The 21,868-nt window shown below is 42.0% G+C and overlaps 1 protein-coding gene across 2 annotated transcripts; it reads right to left on the reverse strand.

The window, feature by feature from the left end:
• Nucleotides 1–1,187: 1,187 nt before the first annotated feature.
• On the reverse strand, nucleotides 1,188–21,099 carry mlf1 (myeloid leukemia factor 1). 2 transcript variants are annotated; one of them, XM_077197329.1, is made up of 7 exons: nucleotides 21,019–21,099; nucleotides 18,526–18,667; nucleotides 6,499–6,576; nucleotides 4,760–4,888; nucleotides 4,519–4,678; nucleotides 3,926–4,064; nucleotides 1,188–2,833 (listed from the first exon to the last, which is right to left on the reverse strand). In XM_077197329.1, the coding sequence occupies exons 1-7, from the start codon at nucleotides 21,057–21,059 to the stop codon at nucleotides 2,752–2,754; spliced, it is 771 nt and encodes a 256-aa protein (XP_077053444.1). In that variant the 5' UTR covers nucleotides 21,060–21,099; the 3' UTR covers nucleotides 1,188–2,751. The 2 variants fall into 2 exon arrangements, with proteins under 2 accessions (XP_077053444.1, XP_077053445.1); XM_077197330.1 differs by lacking the exon at nucleotides 6,499–6,576 and having other exon boundaries at nucleotides 2,710–2,833; nucleotides 21,019–21,078.
• Nucleotides 21,100–21,868: the final 769 nt, after the last annotated feature.

A 21,868-nucleotide genomic window follows, 5' to 3' on the forward strand; every position in this document is an offset into this window, starting at 1 on the left:
AACAAGATGTCAATTTTCCTTGGCTGGACATTACTTTTGACCACTACTGTATGGCAGTTCATTTACTTCCCAAGTAAACTTTAGGCAAAAGCAAGCAGCCAAAACCATGCGGCAAAAGCAAGCCGCTTTTATGAATTGCAAGCTTCCCTGGAGTTGCTGGATCCATTGATGGAACTCATGTTCGCATCATTGCTCCAACTGTAAATGAGGAGACACACAAAACAATTCCACACCATCAATACTTATTTGTGATTATTTTACACAATACAAAGCAATTTAAAAAAATATATTTAAATATTAATTGTTTCAATGTCTTAATTAAATTATTTTATTATAATTACATGAAATGATTGGTGTCATTCTGCCGTGGTTACTCTTCCAGGCTTACTATTGGCTGATTTAGAGGTTGAGAGCGGCCATTTTTGGGTTGACATCATTATAGTCCTTAGATCTCAACACTTAAAGGTGCAGTATGCAAGAATGACAACTAGTGGTCGAAATAGGTACTCCAGTCCAATTCAAAATATCGGAGATCGTTGTTTCTCCCGCCACCTGCTCCTCAGACTCGACGCTCTCGCGGGTCGCCAGTTTGAGCTTGCAACAGGAACGAGCGCAATGGACAATGAAAATGGGCAAATTGGCAACGTGCAGAATCACACATGCAAAAACATAAACAAAAATTCCAGCCTGGAAACGCACATTTCAAAGTAAAATAACTGGCTGAAAAAGTGTTTTTCAGTGAAACGAGTATGTGAACTTAGCATGTTTCCTCAATATATACAATCATATTATAGTATTTGTATGCTTTAATAGAGTGGGAAAAAAACATACAGCAGCTTTAACTGTCTTAGACTTTGCTGTTTGGCATCTTTATAAATATATCCTACTCATAAACAAGCCTTACTTTTTACTAAGAATTTTTTGACACTCAAGTCAAAGCTAAGCCTATTCTGAGATATTTTATGGGCCCAGATGTATTCAAATCATTCATCTTGCTGAATCAAATCAGGAGACAAATTAAACTAGCAGGATAAAAAACAACAGAAACTAATAATTAATTGCCATATATAAATTTATTGTGATAGTATTGTCTTTTGTACTCAATGTTTGTTCTCAAAATATTTACCTCTTCAAAAGAAAAAGTGAAGTTTGGCTTCAAGTCAAGGAAGAAAACACTATTAGAAACATTTATATAAAAAGTCTACTTTAATGCAATTTAGTTTTTTAAATGTTTACAGAGGAAGTTTTTTTAGAGGGTTTATGGTAATTAATGCAGAATAAACACATTGACAACATCAATAAGTGCATTACAGCACCGGCTCCCAACTCTGGTTCTGCAACCTGGCTATTATATATATATATATATATATATATATATATAAGTCTGACATCACACTGCATCATTTCCGGGTCCAAATGCACCTTCAAATCTCAAAAGCAAACAACAAATGCTGCTAATATACACTCATGGTGTTCTGTAGTGCTCCTGAAAAATCATGATCCTAGCCTTCATCTCCATACCGAGATCACAGATGTCCAGACAGTAGTTCATCTTTTACAAATGATGAAAACATTGCTGTCCGGGAGGCCAGAGGGGACAGTTCACAGGGGACAAATTTGTTGCGGATTTGAAATGTTATTCAAATGTGAATTTGGCTAGCAGTTTTTGAGATTTCAGGATTTTCCCATTCAAGTGTATTCCCATTCAGTTGTAACAGAGTGGGTCTGGGGAAGGTTCATTCACAGCCCATTTCCAATGGACATACCTCAAATGCCTCAAGGCGGAATTGGATAGACCTAAAACCAATCAGAGCGATGAAGGAGATGCCGTACAAAATCTACTCCAACGTCACTGCGCTATCGTCATCGTGTAATGCCCGCCTCAAAGTTTGTGATTGGTGCCTCAATTTGGAAAAATTGAAAATGGGCTTGAATGGGCTCTTGGCCAGACGGACTTGCAGAGCAAATCTCAAATTTGCCGGAAGTTCGTCAGGGTTTTCCCAGGCTAATTCAAGTAGATATGAATTGGTGTTGTTGCCCGGGGGAGTTGCAAATATGGCAGCAGATTGAACAGACTTTCCACGAAAGGGACCAGGATACAGTATTCAACAAGTCACGACTTGACCAGCGGATTATTATTAAACAAACACCAGGTCTAATGCTTATGAATCAGCACTACTGATAACCATTTTAAAACATATGGTCATTATTTAAAATAAAAAAAAAACTTGGTCCCACTTTATATTAAGTGGCTTTAACTACTATGTACTAACATTGAAGTTAATATTTTGATACAATGGACTTATTGTGTACATGCTTGTTTTTACATTGTAAGTACAACTGTAATTAATGTATGCATTTACATTTGTAATTACACTGTTGACCCTTCCCTTCCACCTTAACCCACCCTTAAACAGACTCATACCACACACACCTGACCCTAACCTTACGTGTATCACACACACCTGACCCTAACCTTACCCGTATCACACTTCAACAGCAGCTAAAGTGTTTACAATACAACATGAAGACAATAAGTACATTGTACTTATTTTTCAATGCAAGTACGTAGTACTTAAAGCCACTTAATATAAAGTGGGACCAAAAACTCTACTGGAGTTACCTAGAAATAACTGCTGTGTATAGAGCGCAGCACAAGTTTGTAGCGTGTAACAGGCGTCAGAAAGTCAATGGCAGACATGAGGAAACTGCAGTAAGAAGCAGCACGAGTTGTTTTATTCTGAATGAGCTTTAGTGCTTCTTCACGCTGGAGCCTTTAACGTTGAGCTCGTTGTAATGGGTTTGATGGTTTTTTGCAGCTGCTTTGGCATTTCTGTGAACACAAAATAGTAAAGATTTTTTTTTATATTAAACAGGACAAATTCGCATTTCAGTGCAACCCTAGATTCTCTTTCAAATGTGACCTTTAACAGTATGGTGTCATGTAATATGGCTGTGCATGTACCAGCTGGTGAGTTCAGCTATTTAAGGAACATTAACTACTGGCAAACGTTCTGCCATCCTGCAGTTCAGGACAGAGATACAGTCACCCGCCCTTCCTGAGTCTTACACAACCAACATTATAACATACACTTTTTTTATCCTAAAACTTGTTTGTTTTCAATCTTTAAATGAGATTTTGAATTCAATGTGGACTCTTGGACAAATCCTTTTAGCTAACCGTGCAAGGTTAGTTATTTAATATTAGTAAGTTATCTAAAAGCCATACATTACTGTTACGGTTATCAAGATATCCTAAGAGAAAGTCAAAAAGAAAACAAGACTGCAGATAAAACAGCATCACCTCTGTCGGCTTCTGTGTGTTAAAAAACACTCAGTAGTTATGTCACTCTGTTTATTACTGTTATGAACTTTTCTAGGATTAAAGGAATTTTATCACCTAAAAATGAAATTTATTCCATAATTAAACCTATAATCACTGGCTTCCGGCAACAGTTGTACGTGTGTCTCTCTCGTGAACGCGAGTACGGCTGTTGTCTGAAGCCAGTGATTAAAGTTGATAAAGTTATAAATATTGATATTTTTCATTGCTTCAGAAGGCCTTTATTAACCCCTGGAGCCGTATGGATCACTGTTATGATGGATAGATGCGCAGTTACCATTCACTGCCATTATAAAGCTGGGAAGAGCAAGTATATTTTTTAATATAACTCCAATTGTATTTGTCTGAAAGAAAAAAAAAGTCATATACACCTAGGATGGCTTGAGGGTGAGTAAAGCATGGGCTAATTTTCATTTTTGGGCGAACTATCCCTTTAAAATGAATCAGGATTTCTCCCAGCTTCAGATTTTCAAACCGAAAATCAATGGTATTTAGATGGACTCCAGATAAAAAACCCACAGTTCATCTGATTTGAAATGGCAGCAGCATCAGAAGTGTGTCATGCGTGCCCCTGTCACTGACCTGCGTGTGTCCTGTGGTCCTGTGATGGCTGCTCGGTGTACGGCTCGATGTCTCGGGGCTTCCAGGCGGGACATGGGCGCAGAAACATGGAATCGGGACACCTCACGCTGCCATTCTTCATCGAAGGACTGGGCCTCCGCTGAAGACACCAAACACAAGGCCGACGTCAGAAACAGTGTCTGCAGGAGCTAATGGCCCTGATATACTTCACAGCTAAATCAATCGACTGGTGTGACGTCGTTTTTGAACCAATCAGGCCAAACGGCAGTTTGTCTGGAGCTTGTTTCTGGAGGACTTTAGGAAAACAAATATCCATTTGGACTTGTTTGTCAGTTGTCTGCAAGGTGAAAATCTGACTTCTTAGAAATGCCATTTTGGCATAATACCTTTTAGGTGTAAGGATTGATTCAAATAATTTATGCCAAGTATAAGTAAAGTAAATATTTTTCTTGACATTTTATTTTCTGAGCATTTGCTTAAGAGTAGTAAAAGAACATGCGTTGAAAGTGTTTTTCACTGCTTGCTTATCCGTCTTGACATGTTTACTTCACCACAGAAACATCACTTGTTTGTCTCTTTAAATCAGTCCTTACTTTCATCCATGTTCTGGAAGTCCTGGTTGAGTTCTTTCTCTCCGGTTTTCCTGTTCTCTTTCTTCTCGATGACGTGGCCTCTGTCCTGAATGTGATGGCCAATGGACATCTTTTCTTGTCCACTCTCCGAGTCCTTCAGACTCTTTCTGGTCTCCTTTACCTGAAAACAGCATAAATGACTTCCTAATGTTGCTCAACAGGTGTGTTTGTATGTTTGAGAGTGATTGAGAGCAGGACTCACTCCTCCAGGAGCACAGCGGGTCTGAGATGAGGCCTGGAACACTTTTGGGGCCTCGTTTCCCATTTTAGAGTACGTCATGACAGAGGAGGAGGAAAACGAGTGGCTGTTGGAGTCTGACGCCATGTTTTCCTGAAAGAAACCGTTACAAAAACATCTGAGAAACTATCTACCAATAACTGCAGGACACTGAATTCAGTCTAGTATTCATGTGTGACTGATTCATAAGTGTAAGGTGTTCGTATGTGTAGTGAAAGATACATATGCACAACAAAATAACATTTTTATTTGAAATTTTAAGAATATATGATATAAAAAAATAATAGATTCGAATTTAAATCATAAATCACTTTTTTAATGTCACGTGCCATAGTGAGTAAAAGTCTTGAGAGCGTATACAGAATACAATTAGACACACAATTATAGGAATAAATTATAAAGGAATCCTATATTATGCCATTTTATGAAGTCTTGATTTTGTTTTTGGGGTGTACTAAAATATGCTTTCATGCTTGATTGTTCAATAAACATTATTTTTCACATATTTTGCATTATTACAGAACCTCTCTCCCCAGTATGCCTTGAACGTGCGGCCTAGTTCCTGTTTCGATGAAGCCCCTCTTTTCGAAATACCAAAAGTGCTGTGATTGGTTAGCTGGCCCAGTGTGTTGTAATTGGCAGCGCTTAGAGTGTGTTCACGAAACCGTTTCATCTGCTCAGGTGTAAATATTAAGGATGGCTTCAATTTCAAACCATTTCGAGCCAGATTCAGACCCTGACAATGTTAACTAACTAAAGGATTGTGCTGAACGGATTTCATGCACAGACTTTGCAAGCACGGATTTTACAGGACCTTTTTGAGTGGGATGTTTTTGTTGTCATTTTCTTATACATTTTAGATAATGTTATCCACCATTTAATCTTGATATTTGTCGAGAAACTATGGTAATACATAGAGTAATCAATCACAAAATCATGGATAATTTTCCTAAGCGTAGGTGAAAAGTCTTACAAAAGCAAGAGCTTACAAAAGCTACAGTTAATACTACATCAAAACTGTAATGTTAGTTAGCAGGCTAGCGGAGACAAAGCTTTGCCCTTCATCTACATCATAGAAACAACATAAAACTTATAATTGGAACTTGATAGAAAACACAACTACAAATAAAAAGACAAACATACCTAAGTATTGATCCAAAAACCTTGCCGCCACACCAGAGTCTCGTCACGTTTGGCCGGAAGCTAGAATTTTACTTTTTAACGTGTTAAATATGAATATTTTTCTTACACAAACTCATCGTTTTGATTCAGAAGACCTTTATTAACCCCCCGGAGCAGTTTGGAGTTTGTTTATGATGGATGATGAACCACTCTAAGTCCGTCAGCCATAGGAAGGTCAAACTAATTAGTTTCTGAAGCCATTATCCGTGCCTTTCCGAATAAGGTATTCAGCTTGAGGATCATCCCTAATAGTCAGGACTAATTATTATTAAAAAGTAATGGAATTTTTAAAGATTCAGAATAACTGAATTGCCTACAATTCCCATTCCTACTGTTACTATGAAAATCAGCTCATTATAGAAACCCATTTTAAAAGAGCAGCATGTTTCCACGACCTTGCATGTGTTCAGTTTATTAAGTTGAATCGGTGGCAGGAGGTGCATATAAACTCGCTGACACTGTGGTTCATAGAGTATTGAAGAGATGCTGGTACAATATGAGAACAGAGAGGTCAGACTTACAAAGTTTCTGTGCATCGCCTCCATCCTGTTCCTCATGCTGTCTATCATAGAGAAAGGATTGCCAAAGAAATCCAGCTCCTGTTGACATTTATCACACACATTTAGTGACACAGCAAAGAACAGATTCAATTACTGCCATTTGAGTTTGTATTATCACTTAATTTCCCAACATTGTCCTTAAATCACAATTGTTATTTAAACTATTCTGTATAATAACTTGTATTTAGAGTTAAAATATTACACTAAAAGCTAACTGTGTGAAGCTGTGATGTTCACTGGCCTGTGTGAAGTTGCATGAAGTTGTGCTACCAGACATGAAATACATTAGCAACATCTTCTGTCATGTGATATATTGATATGATAGATAAAGAAAAAATTGGATGGTGGGGAAAAAGATGCTTTTTTAAATATATCCTTATTTGCAGTGTTGGGAGTAACGCGTTACTGTAGTTCCACTACTTTTAGCATGTAACTACATTTTTTTTTTAATCCAGTAACACAATTACTGAAATTTAAATGAGTTTTTTACTCGCGTTACTCTCTCTTTTGTGAAAAATGAACGCTTGCAGAAAAGAGGACACATAGGCCTACTTTAGCTGCTTCTGATCTAACATCGCAGGTCCTTATTGTGGTGCAATGATACACCAATCGAATAATGAGTATTAAACCACAGCATGGCCAATAGTGCGGATAGAATGAGCTTTCTCTCCTGGAAGTATGGACATTACTTTTTGCTCGTTGAAATTAAAGACAAAAATGTAGTGGTGAGTTATCAATTATGTGCAGGTGTAAAGAACCTATCCACATCTAAGAGTAGCAATTCAAATCTTATGAAGCACCTGTTGAAGCACGTCATGTCTGCCACGTCAGTCTTGTCATGTAATGGCCACACGCCAGACAGTCTTTACGTCATGTCTGCCACGCCAGACTCTCTTTACGTCATTTCTGCCACGCCACACTCTCTTTACGTCATTTCTGCCACGCCAGACTCTCTTTACGTCATGTCTGCCACGCCACACTCTCTTTACGTCATGTCTGCCACGCCACACTCTCTTTACGTCATGTCTGCCACGCCAAACTCTCTTTACGTCATGTCTGCCACGCCAAACTCTCTTTACGTCATGTCTGCCACGCCACACTCTCTTTACGTCATGTCTGCCACGCCACACTCTCTTTATGTAATGGCCGCCACATCAGTCGCGTCACGTAATGGCTGCCACGCCAGACTCTCTTTACGTCATGTCTGCCACGCCAAACTCTCTTTACGTCATGTCTGCCACGCCAAACTCTCTTTACGTCATGTCTGCCACGCCAAACTCTCTTTACGTCATGTCTGCCACGCCACACTCTCTTTACGTCATGTCTGCCACGCCACACTCTCTTTATGTAATGGCCGCCACATCAGTCGCGTCACGTAATGGCTGCCACGCCACACTCTCTTTACGTCATGTCTGCCACGCCAAACTCTCTTTACGTCATGTCTGCCACGCCAAACTCTCTTTACGTCATGTCTGCCACGCCAGACTCTCTTTACGTCATGTCTGCCACGGCAGACTCTCTTTACGTCATGTCTGCCACGCCACACTCTCTTTACATCATGTCTGCCACGCCACACTCTCTTTACGTCATGTCTGACACGCCACACTCTCTTTATGTCATGTCTGTCACGCCACACTCTCTTTACGTAATGGCCGCCACATCAGTCGCGTCACGTAATGGCTGCCACGCCAGACTCTCTTTACGTCATTTCTGCCACGCCAGACTCTCTTTACGTCATTTCTGCCACGCCAGACAGTCTTTAATTCATGTCTGCCACGCCACACTCTCTTTACGTCATTTCTGCCACGCCAGACTCTCTTTACGTCATTTCTGCCACGCCACACTCTCTTTACGTCATGTCTGCCACGCCAGACTCTCTTTACGTCATTTCTGCCACGCCACACTCTCTTTACGTCATTTCTGCCACGCCAGACTCTCTTTACGTCATGTCTGCCACGCCACACTCTCTTTACGTCATGTCTGCCACGCCAGACTCTCTTTACGTCATGTCTGCCACGCCACACTCTCTTTACGTCATGTCTGCCACGCCACACTCTCTTTACGTCATGTCTGCCACGCCAAACTCTCTTTACGTCATGTCTGCCACGCCAAACTCTCTTTACGTCATGTCTGCCACGCCACACTCTCTTTACGTCATGTCTGCCACGCCACACTCTCTTTATGTAATGGCCGCCACATCAGTCGCGTCACGTAATGGCTGCCACGCCAGACTCTCTTTACGTCATGTCTGCCACGCCAGACTCTCTTTACGTCATGTCTGCCACGCCACACTCTCTTTACATCATGTCTGCCACGCCACACTCTCTTTACGTCATGTCTGACACGCCACACTCTCTTTATGTCATGTCTGTCACGCCACACTCTCTTTACGTAATGGCCGCCACATCAGTCGCGTCACGTAATGGCTGCCATGCCAGACTCTCTTTACGTCATTTCTGCCACGCCAGACTCTCTTTACGTCATTTCTGCCACGCCAGACAGTCTTTACGTCATGTCTGCCACGCCACACTCTCTTTACGTCATTTCTGCCAGGCCAGACTCTCTTTACGTCATGTCTGCCACGCCACACTCTCTTTACGTCATGTCTGCCACGCCACACTCTCTTTACGTCATGTCTGCCACGCCACACTCTCTTTACGTCATGTCTGCCACGCCACACTCTCTTTACGTCATGTCTGCCACGCCAAACTCTCTTTACGTCATGTCTGCCACACCCACACTCTCTTTACGTCATGTCTGCCACGCCACACTCTCTTTATGTCATGTCTGTCACGCCACACTCTCTTTACGTAATGGCCGCCACATCAGTCGCGTCACGTAATGGCTGCCACGCCAGACTCTCTTTACGTCATGTCTGCCACGCCAGACTCTCTTTACGTCATGTCTGCCACGCCACACTCTCTTTACGTCATGTCTGCCACGCCACACTCTCTTTATGTCATGTCTGTCACGCCACACTCTCTTTAAGTAATGGCCGCCACATCAGTCACGTAATGGCTGCCACGCCAGACTCTCTTTACGTCATTTCTGCCACGCCAGACAGTCTTTACGTCATGTCTGCCACGCCACACTCTCTTTACGTCATTTCTGCCATGCCAGACTCTCTTTACGTCATTTCTGCCACGCCACACTCTCTTTACGTCATTTCTGCCACACCACACTCTCTTTACGTCATTTCTGCCATGCCAGACTCTCTTTACGTCATGTCTGCCACGCCACACTCTCTTTACGTCATTTCTGCCACGCCAGACTCTCTTTACGTCATGTCTGCCACGCCAGACTCTCTTTACGTCATTTCTGCCACGCCAGACTCTCTTTACGTCATTTCTGCCACGCCAGACTCTCTTTACGTCATGTCTGCCACGCCACACTCTCTTTACGTCATGTCTGCCACGCCAAACTCTCTTTACGTCATGTCTGCCACGCCACACTCTCTTTACGTCATGTCTGCCACGCCACACTCTCTTTATGTCATGTCTGTCACGCCACACTCTCTTTACGTAATGGCCGCCACATCAGTCGCGTCACGTAATGGCTGCCACGCCAGACTCTCTTTACGTCATGTCTGCCACGCCAGACTCTCTTTACGTCATGTCTGCCACGCCACACTCTCTTTACGTCATGTCTGCCACGCCACACTCTCTTTATGTCATGTCTGTCACGCCACACTCTCTTTACGTAATGGCCGCCACATCAGTCGCGTCACGTAATGGCTGCCACGCCAGACTCTCTTTACGTCATGTCTGCCACGCCAAACTCTCTTTACCTCATGTCTGCCACGCCACACTCTCTTTACGTCATGTCTGCCACGCCACACTCTCTTTATGTCATATCTGTCACGCCACACTCTCTTTACATAATGGCCGCCACATCAGTCGCGTCACGTAATGGCCGCCACGCCAGACTCTCTTTACGTCATTTCTGCCACGCCACACTCTCTTTACGTCATGTCTGCCACGCCAGACTCTCGTCACGTAATGGCCGCCACGCCAGACTCTCTTTACGTCATTTCTGCCACGCCAGACTCTCTTTACGTCATGTCTGCCACACCAGACTCTCTTTACGTCATGTCTGCCACACCAGACTCTCTTTACGTAATGGCCGCCACATCAGTCTCGTCACGTAATGGCTGCCTCGCCACACTCTCTTTACGTCATGTCTGCCACGCCAGACTCTCTTTACGTAATGGCCGCCACATCAGTCTCGTCACGTAATGGCTGCCTCGCCACACTCTCTTTACGTCATGTCTGCCACGCCAGACTCTCTTTACGTCATGTCTGCCACGCCAGACTCTCTTTACGTCATTTCTGCCACGCCAGACTCGCTTTACGTCATGTCTGACACGCCACACTCTCTTTACGTCATTTCTGCCACGCCACTCTCTTTACGTCATGTCTGCCACGCCACACTCTCTTTACGTCATGTCTGCCACGCCACACTCTCTTTACGTCATGTCTGCCACGCCAAACTCTCTTTACGTCATGTCTGCCACACCCACACTCTCTTTACGTCATGTCTGCCACGCCACACTCTCTTTATGTCATGTCTGTCACGCCACACTCTCTTTACGTAATGGCCGCCACATCAGTCGCGTCACGTAATGGCTGCCACGCCAGACTCTCTTTACGTCATGTCTGCCACGCCAGACTCTCTTTACGTCATGTCTGCCACGCCAGACTCTCTTTACGTCATGTCTGCCACGCCACACTCTCTTTACGTCATGTCTGCCACGCCACACTCTCTTTATGTCATGTCTGTCACGCCACACTCTCTTTAAGTAATGGCCGCCACATCAGTCGCGTCACGTAATGGCTGCCACGCCAGACTCTCTTTACGTCATTTCTGCCACGCCAGACTCTCTTTACGTCATTTCTGCCACGCCAGACAGTCTTTACGTCATGTCTGCCACACCACACTCTCTTTACGTCATTTCTGCCACGCCAGACTCTCTTTACGTCATTTCTGCCACGCCACACTCTCTTTACGTCATTTCTGCCACGCCACACTCTCTTTACGTCATTTCTGCCACGCCAGACTCTCTTTACGTCATGTCTGCCACGCCACACTCTCTTTACGTCATGTCTGCCACACCAGACTCTCTTTACGTAATGGCCGCCACATCAGTCTCGTCACGTAATGGCTGCCTCGCCACACTCTCTTTACGTCATGTCTGCCACGCCAGACTCTCTTTACGTAATGGCCGCCACATCAGTCTCGTCACGTAATGGCTGCCTTGCCACACTCTCTTTACGTCATGTCTGCCACGCCAGACTCTCTTTACGTCATGTCTGCCACGCCAGACTCTCTTTACGTCATGTCTGCCACGCCAGACTCTCTTTACGTCATTTCTGCCACGCCAGACTCTCTTTACGTCATTTCTGCCACGCCAGACTCTCTTTACGTCATGTCTGCCACGCCACACTCTCTTTACGTCATGTCTGCCACGCCACACTCTCTTTACGTCATGTCTGCCACGCCAAACTCTCTTTACGTCATGTCTGCCACGCCACACTCTCTTTATGTCATGTCTGCCACGCCAAACTCTCTTTACGTCATGTCTGCCACGCCAAACTCTCTTTACGTCATGTCTGACACGCCAAACTCTCTTTACGTCATGTCTGCCACGCCACACTCTCTTTATGTCATGTTTGTCACGCCACACTCTCTTTACGTAATGGCCGCCACATCAGTCTCGTCACGTAATGGCTGCCACGCCAGACTCTCTTTACGTCATGTCTGCCACGCCAGATTCTCGTCACGTAATGGCCGCCACGCCAGACTCTCTTTACGTCATTTCTGCCACGCCACACTCTCTTTACGTCATGTCTGCCACGCCAGACTCTCGTCACGTAATGGCCGCCACGCCAGACTCTCTTTACGTCATTTCTGCCATGCCAGACTCTCTTTACGTCATGTCTGCCACACCAGACTCTCTTTACGTCATGTCTGCCACACCAGACTCTCTTTACGTCATGTCTGCCACGCCAGACTCTCTTTACGTAATGGCCGCCACATCAGTGTCGTCATGTAATGGCTGCCTCGCCACACTCTCTTTACGTCATGTGTGCCACGCCAGACTCTCTTTACGTAATGGCCGCCACATCAGTCTCGTCACGTAATGGCTGCCTCGCCACACTCTCTTTACGTCATTTCTGCCACGCCAGACTCTCTTTACGTCATGTCTGCCACACCAGACTCTCTTTACGTCATGTCTGCCACACCAGACTCTCTTTACGTCATGTCTGCCACACCAGACTCTCTTAAAGTCATGTCTGCCACGACAGACTCTCGTCACGTAATGGCCGCCACGCCAGACTCTCTTTACGTAATGGCAGCCACGTCAGTCTCATCACGTAATGGCTGCCACGCCAGACTCTCTTAACGTAATGACCGCCACGTCAGTCTCTCTTTACATCATGTCTGCCACGCCAGACTCTCGTCACATAATAGCCACACGCCAGACTCTCTTTACGTAATGGCCGCGATGTCAGTCTCTCTTTACGTCATGTCTGCCATGCCAGACTCTCTTTACGCAATGGCCGCCACGCCAGTCTCGTCATGTAATGGCCGCCACATCAGAACCTCATCCCGTCTCTTGTCTAGCTTTGTCGATGTAACCTGATGTTGGTGAGTTAAATCAAGCCTGTTTCGCGAGTTTACACTTACAAATAATCAGATAAAGTAGTATGCGTATTTGGCGTGCTGTCTGAGGAGAGGGCTCCGAGCTCGGTATTTTGGTCCGAACCCAGAGTACTCCCCCCGTATTCCTGGTCAGGAAAGTGACCAGGTGAGTGTAAGGAGACAGGCTGGTGGAGGGATGATGAACACTGTCAAGGAACATATATGGGTCGACTGTGTATATATAGGCCTCCACTCATGCTGATTGGGTAGACATGTTGATTACTGATTGCTGACTGCTGGTTGGAATGATGTGATTAGATAGATCATTTTAACGTGTTCCTCCGAAACTTTGTTAATAAAACATCATTTATGTCAAGCTCTTATGGTCAAGTTTAAGTTTGCTCTTGTTTTTTTTTATCTAATTTTTTTATAAATCTAAAACTGCCTAATCCAAATCTAATCCAACTGCACATGGGTTCTCAACTTCAGTTTGCCTTCTGTGGATAAATGTTACAATATGACTCATGAAAAAATTAAACAATTCATTAATGATTACCGCAGCAGCACTCAATAAAGAGTCTTATCTGATTAATAGATTAATTAATTTATCAATTGTCATTATGGATTAATTCCCTATCCCTAGTATTAACTTAAATAATGAGTTAATTACCACAATGGGTCGAAGCCATGTATTTCAACTTCCAGCATCTGATTTAATGAATCATTAGCCAAGATTTCCTTATAATATGAATTTACTTTACTCTTTTTGAGGCATATAACTATTACCATTTTAATTGAAAATAACATGCAAGCAATTGTCCAAAAACATTACTTTCAGTTATCACTTTTAAAAAGTATATTCATAATAGGTACTCTTTTAAAAAGTATGCTAAAGTGTATTTCTTTTTCATAAAGGTTGTAACTAAATTCATGTTGTGACTAAATTTTTACTATGTTTTTACTAGATACATTGATTCTACCATTGTATCAATTTCAATTGGGGAAGGTGAATTCTTAATTATCAAGTGGGAAAAAATTAACAAAATATTTATAATTTTTAATTTTTTTTATTTTGGGGTGAAACATATCCTGGACATTTTTTGACAGTTTTCATGAGAGTCAATCGTTTATGGCATCTATATGGAATGTGTGTGAAAATTTGTTTTAATGTTTCTGTAACTCATGGTGCTGAGAGCTCAGAATAAGTCCCAAAATTGGAAGCTGTCACCTCTGGTTATCGCATCTAATAATGGAGAAGCAGCTCGTGTTTCTCTGAACGGTTTGGGCCAGCATTGCCTAAGTTCTTCTTACGGTCGAGTCGATTTAAAACCATCACCACTCCTCAAGCTATTAATGCCTCTGGAGAGGACGACACCACTATCTGCTCGCCGTTGGAGAGTATTTTTAAGTGCTTCACAATCTGCTGGAGGACAGGTCATGTACGCTATTTTAGGTCAGCTGTGTTTAGAAGACACAACCCTGAGGTCATGACCCATTTATGCTACATGCTATCACAGCAGAGGGGCTCATATTGCAGGTCTTGTGTCTCATCTGGGCAGAAGGATTATTCAACAGATGCACTGGGAAAAACACTTTTGATTTACCAAATGACCCACACAAGAGAGCTCTTGGAAGAGGATGCAGTTCTGGGAATAATCAGAACATCCGCAACGCTTCGGACGTGACCTAAACACTGTTTCTCAGGTTACTTAATGGACACATCTGTTACTTAACTGCACATGTGACTCATAGGCTGGTTCAAAACGTTGCCAAATGTGTAGAAGTATTTTATAGGATCAAATAATGACCACCATGTGAAGTAAGCAACCAAAAAGGAAAAGTCATAGCCCGCCATTGTTCACTTTTAGCAAACCACTCTAGGTAACAGCAAACTAGTTTAGTAAACTATAAGAACTACTCGAGCACACCGTTCTGTTTGCGTCTGTGCTGATTTGTACTGCCAGTAGTCATTAAGCTTAAATATTCTCCCAGTGCCCAACACAGAGCGCTGTGCCTAGGTCTGCCATCTGTCCCCCGTATCAGTCTCTTATATTGTGCCTAATAAATTTGTCCCATACATGTCCTATTTATTGACTGCTACGCTGATCTAGCCACTGACTAAGAGGCCGTTCACATGTTGTGTCTTTTGCAAGTATACTTAAAAAGTTAATGAACAGATCACACTCATCTTCCAGTCATCGGTCCACATTCTCTCTTACTCTGCAAAGCACAGAATTAGATACGGCAACACTGCTATCACACATAGTGTACAGTACTATAGGAAGTTAATTAGTATTATATAAGTTGTATGTATTTTTAATGAAAAGTTATTGAATTTCCACAATCCTACAGTTTGGAAAATGAAGGGACGGCTGTTAATGAATTTACTAAATGTTGTCCATCAATGTTACTGACTTATGAATGAATATTTTTAATTAACGTAAAAATTAATAACAGTCTTGTTCCAGAATAATAGTTCTGAACAAAAACAAATGTGGGCGGGGCTTGATTTTGTTTGTGGGGAATTGACTGGATGGTTGTGGTTTGCTATTGGTGGATCTCATGTGATTGACAGGTTATAGCCCCGCCCTCATCATCAGAGAAGTGAAGAGATGCTGCAAGAGGAAGATTTTCTGATTCAAGATTATTAACACAATAATGATGCGCACCCATAAATCATTTATAATAAATACTGCAATGTTCTAAAAAAAATAAGACATTTGGATTGCATGGATGTTTGAATAAAAATATTAAACTATTAAACTAGTAGTTTACTAAGAGCATGCATCAAAGTGTACTTTCATAAACATAAAATGGGCTAGAAGCATATAACTAGTGAACTAAAAGTATACCAATAATTTCAATTATAGTATAGCTGCAATGATAAAGAAAAAATGAGACGTAAACTACTTGTATAGTTAAACGTTTACTACTGTTACACTTAAAAGTATACTTTTATAAACAAAAAATTTGGCTAATGTACCAACGAAATGGTACTACTACTAGTGCTGATATTAATTTGAGATTGGCAGCATATGAATGTTTCATGAATCACACGTGAACCCTGTCGTAAAATGATTTCTGCGCTCGTTTCCACGTTAGACTGATAAATGTGTTTAGTTGACTGATATCCCACAAGCAGAAGTGTATAGTCGGCTATGTTTTCTAATAAATAATCAATACTTATGGATGAACAGAAAGTCAGTGTACACACATTTTGGCAAAAAATCCGAGAAAATTGAGAAGTCATTAGTCACATGACATTTACAGCTCATGTGATTGGCTCAAAATGTTCTGTCTATTGCTTTTTTTACCACCTCAGAACCATTGCAGGTCTGTGTCTCAAAAGTTTATATATTATCGTTAACAATCATTTTTAACTGGAGGAAATATATGTAATTTCCACTTCCAGAATCCTGCTGTTGCTCTATATTGTGGCGTCTATTGCAACCCAAATTTTACACCCCTAAACGACACGTAACAAACCAACTCTGATTGGTCACTGTACGAAGGTACTGTGTGTTAGCCAGTCAGAGGCTGTGTGTTTCTCAAAATGGCAGTTCTTGGCCAAAATAAGCTGCAAAGTGGACCAGATTTCATGCTGATGTGCCATCCATCCCTAACCCCAAAACAACCCAAACCTCATCTAAAGCCCTGACCCATGGGTGAGCATGCTATCTTTACAGCCTCTCGCTGGCGTTTACACGGGCCGTGAAGAGGCTGGCATCAGATGAAGGTAATTACCCGGGATAAATATACTGAGCAGAGGGAGGTGGGGAATTACAGATGGACTCGGGGACTAAGTTTAGCGATCTGAGCTGCCAAAGTGGCCAGCTGGTGTGTGACACGCTGTCCACCGCGGGTAGGCTGTTAGCATACAGCAACACAGCAACTTTAAGCAGCGTTTAGTTAAAGGTTAGTGCTAGAATACACTCCTTTATAAAGAAGGAAGTTTCTTTGGCTAGTAATAATGCATTAATAGTGCTATTGCTCACAGTTAGTGATCTGAACAATCCGCTAAGCTTGAGCAACTTGAGAAAGTGTGGTGTAACTCATCCTGCATCACTGTTGTTGTTTGTTTTTTTACTACGGACATTCCTCAGATCTTGTGTGTGGTTGAGGAGAGTGTGCTGCTACTTTTTCTTTTTTGACCACCAGCCTCAAAAAGCCTCATTTTTTTTTTTTGCCTCATAAAGGGGAAAAATAGAAATCACACAAACATTGTTCTTTGACTTGTAAGAATACACATTTAAGTGCTGTCAAGTTATTAACGAAATCATTATAAGTAATAATAACTCTTAAAGGGTAAGTTCGGCGTTTTACAAGTAAAGCCCTGTTTTAAGATCGTTTCTGATTAAATCGAACGGTTAGGATTAAAATTTGGACACTTGCTGCTGTCCCGAGAACTTTAGGTTTTTGTGTTAGCAATATTTTTCCAACGCCTCACAACCGGACATTCTTCCAAAAACTACGATAAAACCTGTTGGAAAGCTTCTTCTGCAGCGATTTTTGCGCGAGCATATCAGTGAACACCCCAGACCACTCTGTGAATTTCACGTCTTTGTAAACTAAAGGGGGGTGGGGGGGTGCTAACACAAAAACCTAAAATTCTCGGGACAGCAGCAAGTGTCCAAATTTTAATCTTAACCGTTCGATTTCATCAGAAACGATCTTAAAACAGGGCTTTACTTGTAAAACGCCGAACTACCCTTTAAGGGGGTCGCACACTGGATGCGCGGCGCCGCGTCGGGCAGAACCACGTCTTTAAAATTCGAACACATTACTTTCTATCAGTGTACACACACCAGCGGCGCCATTCGGCTTCTGTCCGCGGCGCCCAGCAACAGCTCAGGACCTTGTTCAAAATCCTGCCGCACCACAGAGCGCCGTTTACATAGTTTTACATTAGATGTACATTTATTTGTCTCAAATCGTCGTTAATGTAAATACTGACTTCACCCTGTGCTGCAATATACATTTAGTTTTACATGCATTCACAGAAATCAGCTGCTTGAATGAAAATTGTTGATGTTATCGGACAGACGCAAAAAAACAACAACTAATGAATCACTCAATTCTCATTGGCTACCCGCCAACGTGGCAGGTAGATTGGGGCAATTCCATGCGAAGGTCATCTTTACCATGAAAAAATAAAGTTTTAACCAAAAGAACAAAACCCTTTTTAAGTTGTCCATTTAGGTCTGTAATATACATCTATATATATAGCATCTAGACTGGGGAAACTCCCAACTTTACTAGCCAAATCTAAAAGCCATTCTGGGGTTAATGGGATCAACAGTAGTGGAGAACACCACAGGCTGAAGAAGGGAGAGTAAGTTAACTCACGCGGTCAGTGCGAGTGTTTGGGCTGGTGTTGGGTTGACCCGCGCCCCTGTCTGTGATGCTGGGCATGAAACCCTGGCCGAAGGGGTCAGGGAAGCCCCTCATCATCTGCCGCATGCGCTCGTGATGCACCTGGAACGGGTCGCTGGAGAAGGACATCACACAGAAGATAAGAGGAATAAACCATGCTTGTAAGCTTGCTCTTTCACAGTGAATCTCAACTGGTGGGTCGTGACAACAGGGGCCAGTTGCATAAACTTCTCTGTTAAAGTCCCACTGTGGTGAAAATCCAGTTTTTAATGTTGTTTATGTGTCTATGTGGTGTTTTTAATATGCTTTAACACAAAGAATGTGTAAATTCATAAGTCGACAGCATTGCTGAGTATTTTCTCCTTAAAACTGCAGTGAACCAAAAACACGGTTTGAAATCGCTGGTGTTTCTGACGTCACAAACTACCTTGTAACCAATCAGATCAACGTGTGATCGTCGACGAGTGGATCTCTGAGTGAGTGAGTGAGTGGAGGCGGGGCTCATTTGCATATTCATAGAACCACGCATACTAAATGAGGCACAGAGTTACATTCAAGCTATTTTTTTCAAGGAAAAAATGTTTAAATATGTCATTTTGGTGATCAAAGATTAAGGCTTACGTTTATTTACTACAGGGTGACTTTAAGATTGTGTCTGAAGAACTAGCTTGAACAACTAGCTTAGGCAAGAGGTAATCAGTCTTACTTTTCCAATTCAAATTAGACCAATCAACCCTTTTATGTAACTGAATTTAGTACTAAAATGTAGTTCCGGTCTTGAAGAAAACATTTAGATGACTAACTTCTAAGACTAGTTTAACTGGTTTATGCAACGGCCACTGATGTCAACATGGACAAGCTGTGTGTGACAAGTGTGACGTGCTCTCAATCTCAAAAACCATGAACCAAACTACACAAGAAAGACACTCAGACTACATTAAAGGGGTCATATGATGAGAGTTACAAAGCTCGAAGTCTCAAACCCAAAGAGATATTCTTTGTAACGTTAAGGCTCAGCCAACGCCTTCATAAAACACTTCTCTTCGTTTCGAACACACCCCACATCTCTACGTCAGTGTGTGTAGGGCTGTGCTGGAGTAGCACCGGAGGTGGTCCGCCAAAACTATATTTTTTTTGTATGTGAATGCATTTATTAATTTCGAACGGTAAACAGTCAGATTCACCAGAACTCCTTTACTAGGTGTCCTCTATCACTTTTTAATGGCCAATCAGAATCGAGTATTCACCCAGACCATGGTATAAGTCATTATAATCAGTAATTAGCTGATGTCCCCAATGAAATACAACTTTACTTGTTTCAAAGTGTTTTCAGAAAGGCAGGGCATAGAGCAACAATAATGTATAGTATGTGTAAAATAACTTGTTTTAAACCTAAAACCGCATAAACACATTGCATTACACCAAATACACAAAATAATGTGCTTTTAAGAACCATCATATGACCCCTTTAAACACAGCTTTACTTGCAGTGAGGATAAACGAGTGGTCCATTCAGACTGTGCCATGCTTATAATTTCCCAAACTGTTGGGCCAATGTAGTTTATGACAATACTTCTAGACTTTAATGTTAGAATTCAAAAGCATCTGTGTTAACAGTCACAGTGCGTCGCATGCATTGAGGACCGAAGTGCCTGCCTTGTGGAGCTATTTTAGAACGGAAAGAAGAGAGACAAGAAACATCATAACACTTTCTATTTACAGCATAATGGCATAACGCACACTGGCCATCTCTACATGTCTGTACAGTGATTTCACAACCAAGACCTCGGACAGGTCTGAGATCAAACTAACAAATTTACTCATGTAGGCCTATGAAAGGGCACAGTAAAAGGTGTTGGTTAGACTTTATTTTAAGGTGTAAATATACAATTACTGAGTATTATTAATTGTTTGGTTTAGGGTTAGTTGCATGTAACTTAATTATGCACAAGTTATTACCATAGAAACTACAGTAAAAAGGTTGGTAATCAAACAAAAGTCAATGGCTTTTGGTTAACAGCATTCTTCACAGTATGTTGTTCTGTGTTCAGCAGAAGGAAGAAACTCTTACAGGTTTGGAAGCACATGAGGCTGAGTAAATTATTTTTGGGTGAACTATCCCTTTAAGCGCATAGGGCTGATTGAAAGACACCGGGTGAAAAATATAGCACTATTAAAGAGCAAATTCACCGAGCAAACAGTGTAAACTATATCAGTCAGCAGACAGAGCATCTTTTAAACCATAAAAGCGCTTAGTAAACCTAGCACTACTAATGAAATTAAAACGATATATTTTGAATTATGAGATTTTGAATTATGACTCACTGAACCTAATTTACAAATAATAGCTCATAATTTGCTGATTTCGAAATTATTCAAAAAATAGGCCTAAAACAATTATGTTATATTTTCACATTTCTAAATAAAGAAAGCCAGATATTGAATATAAAAGTCGATAAGACTTACGAAAAGAAAGGGTCTTCTTCAAACTGGAGTCTGTTGAACATGTTGCCGGATGAAACTGAACTGAAGACTGTTACTGTTACTGTTACTATAGATACTCCTGCACGCGCTGCGGGCGGAGAGTGCGCACGTGACCCACTCTGAGCCCTGCGATTGGCTGAATCCGGAACTCTTCTTATTCTCTAGAAGCATCTACATATTTAATCCCTGTTCACTGTCACTGCCATGCACATACTTGCTTCCCCTGCATACTGTTTTATCATTGTGTGTTACAGATAATGCATTGTTCTTTCACTTGTATAGTGTAAAACGTGTATGGCTATACGTGTATATTGGTCTTCGGAGTAACTGTAATGCTGTAACTTTGATCTGTACAGAAACTAAAACTAATAGAGTTCATGTGTAAGTTTATAACATTATGCATTATATCTGTACAGAAATGCATCAGGTGTCCTGCAGATGAAGATCGGCAATGTCTCGCTGTTATCATCACGTCCACTAGAGCAGGTGTGTGTGTGTGTGTGTGTGTGTGTGTGTGTGTGTGTGTGTCAGACGGAGAGGCCTGGCGTTCCCTCACAGTACACACACTGTCTGCAAATAACATACCAGTGCACACTCAAACATGCAGTGTGTGTGTGTGTGTGTGTGTGTGTGTGTGTGTGTGTGTGTGTGTGTGTGTGTGTGTGTGTGTGTGTGTGTGTGTGTGTGTGATTTGTCTGCATACATGACCCACAAAACAAAGGCACACTCATACTGTGTGCTGTAATTCAATGCCAGTGCTGTGGGCCGCATGATCTTTCTTTTTTTTTTTGCTGGTCTGTTAAATAATAGATTGATTTACAATCTGCAATAT

This window comes from Siphateles boraxobius, unplaced genomic scaffold (assembly GCF_051911475.1).
Source record: "Siphateles boraxobius isolate OS27281-9 unplaced genomic scaffold, OSU_SipBor_1 39, whole genome shotgun sequence".
NCBI classification, from domain to species: domain Eukaryota; kingdom Metazoa; phylum Chordata; class Actinopteri; order Cypriniformes; family Leuciscidae; genus Siphateles; species Siphateles boraxobius.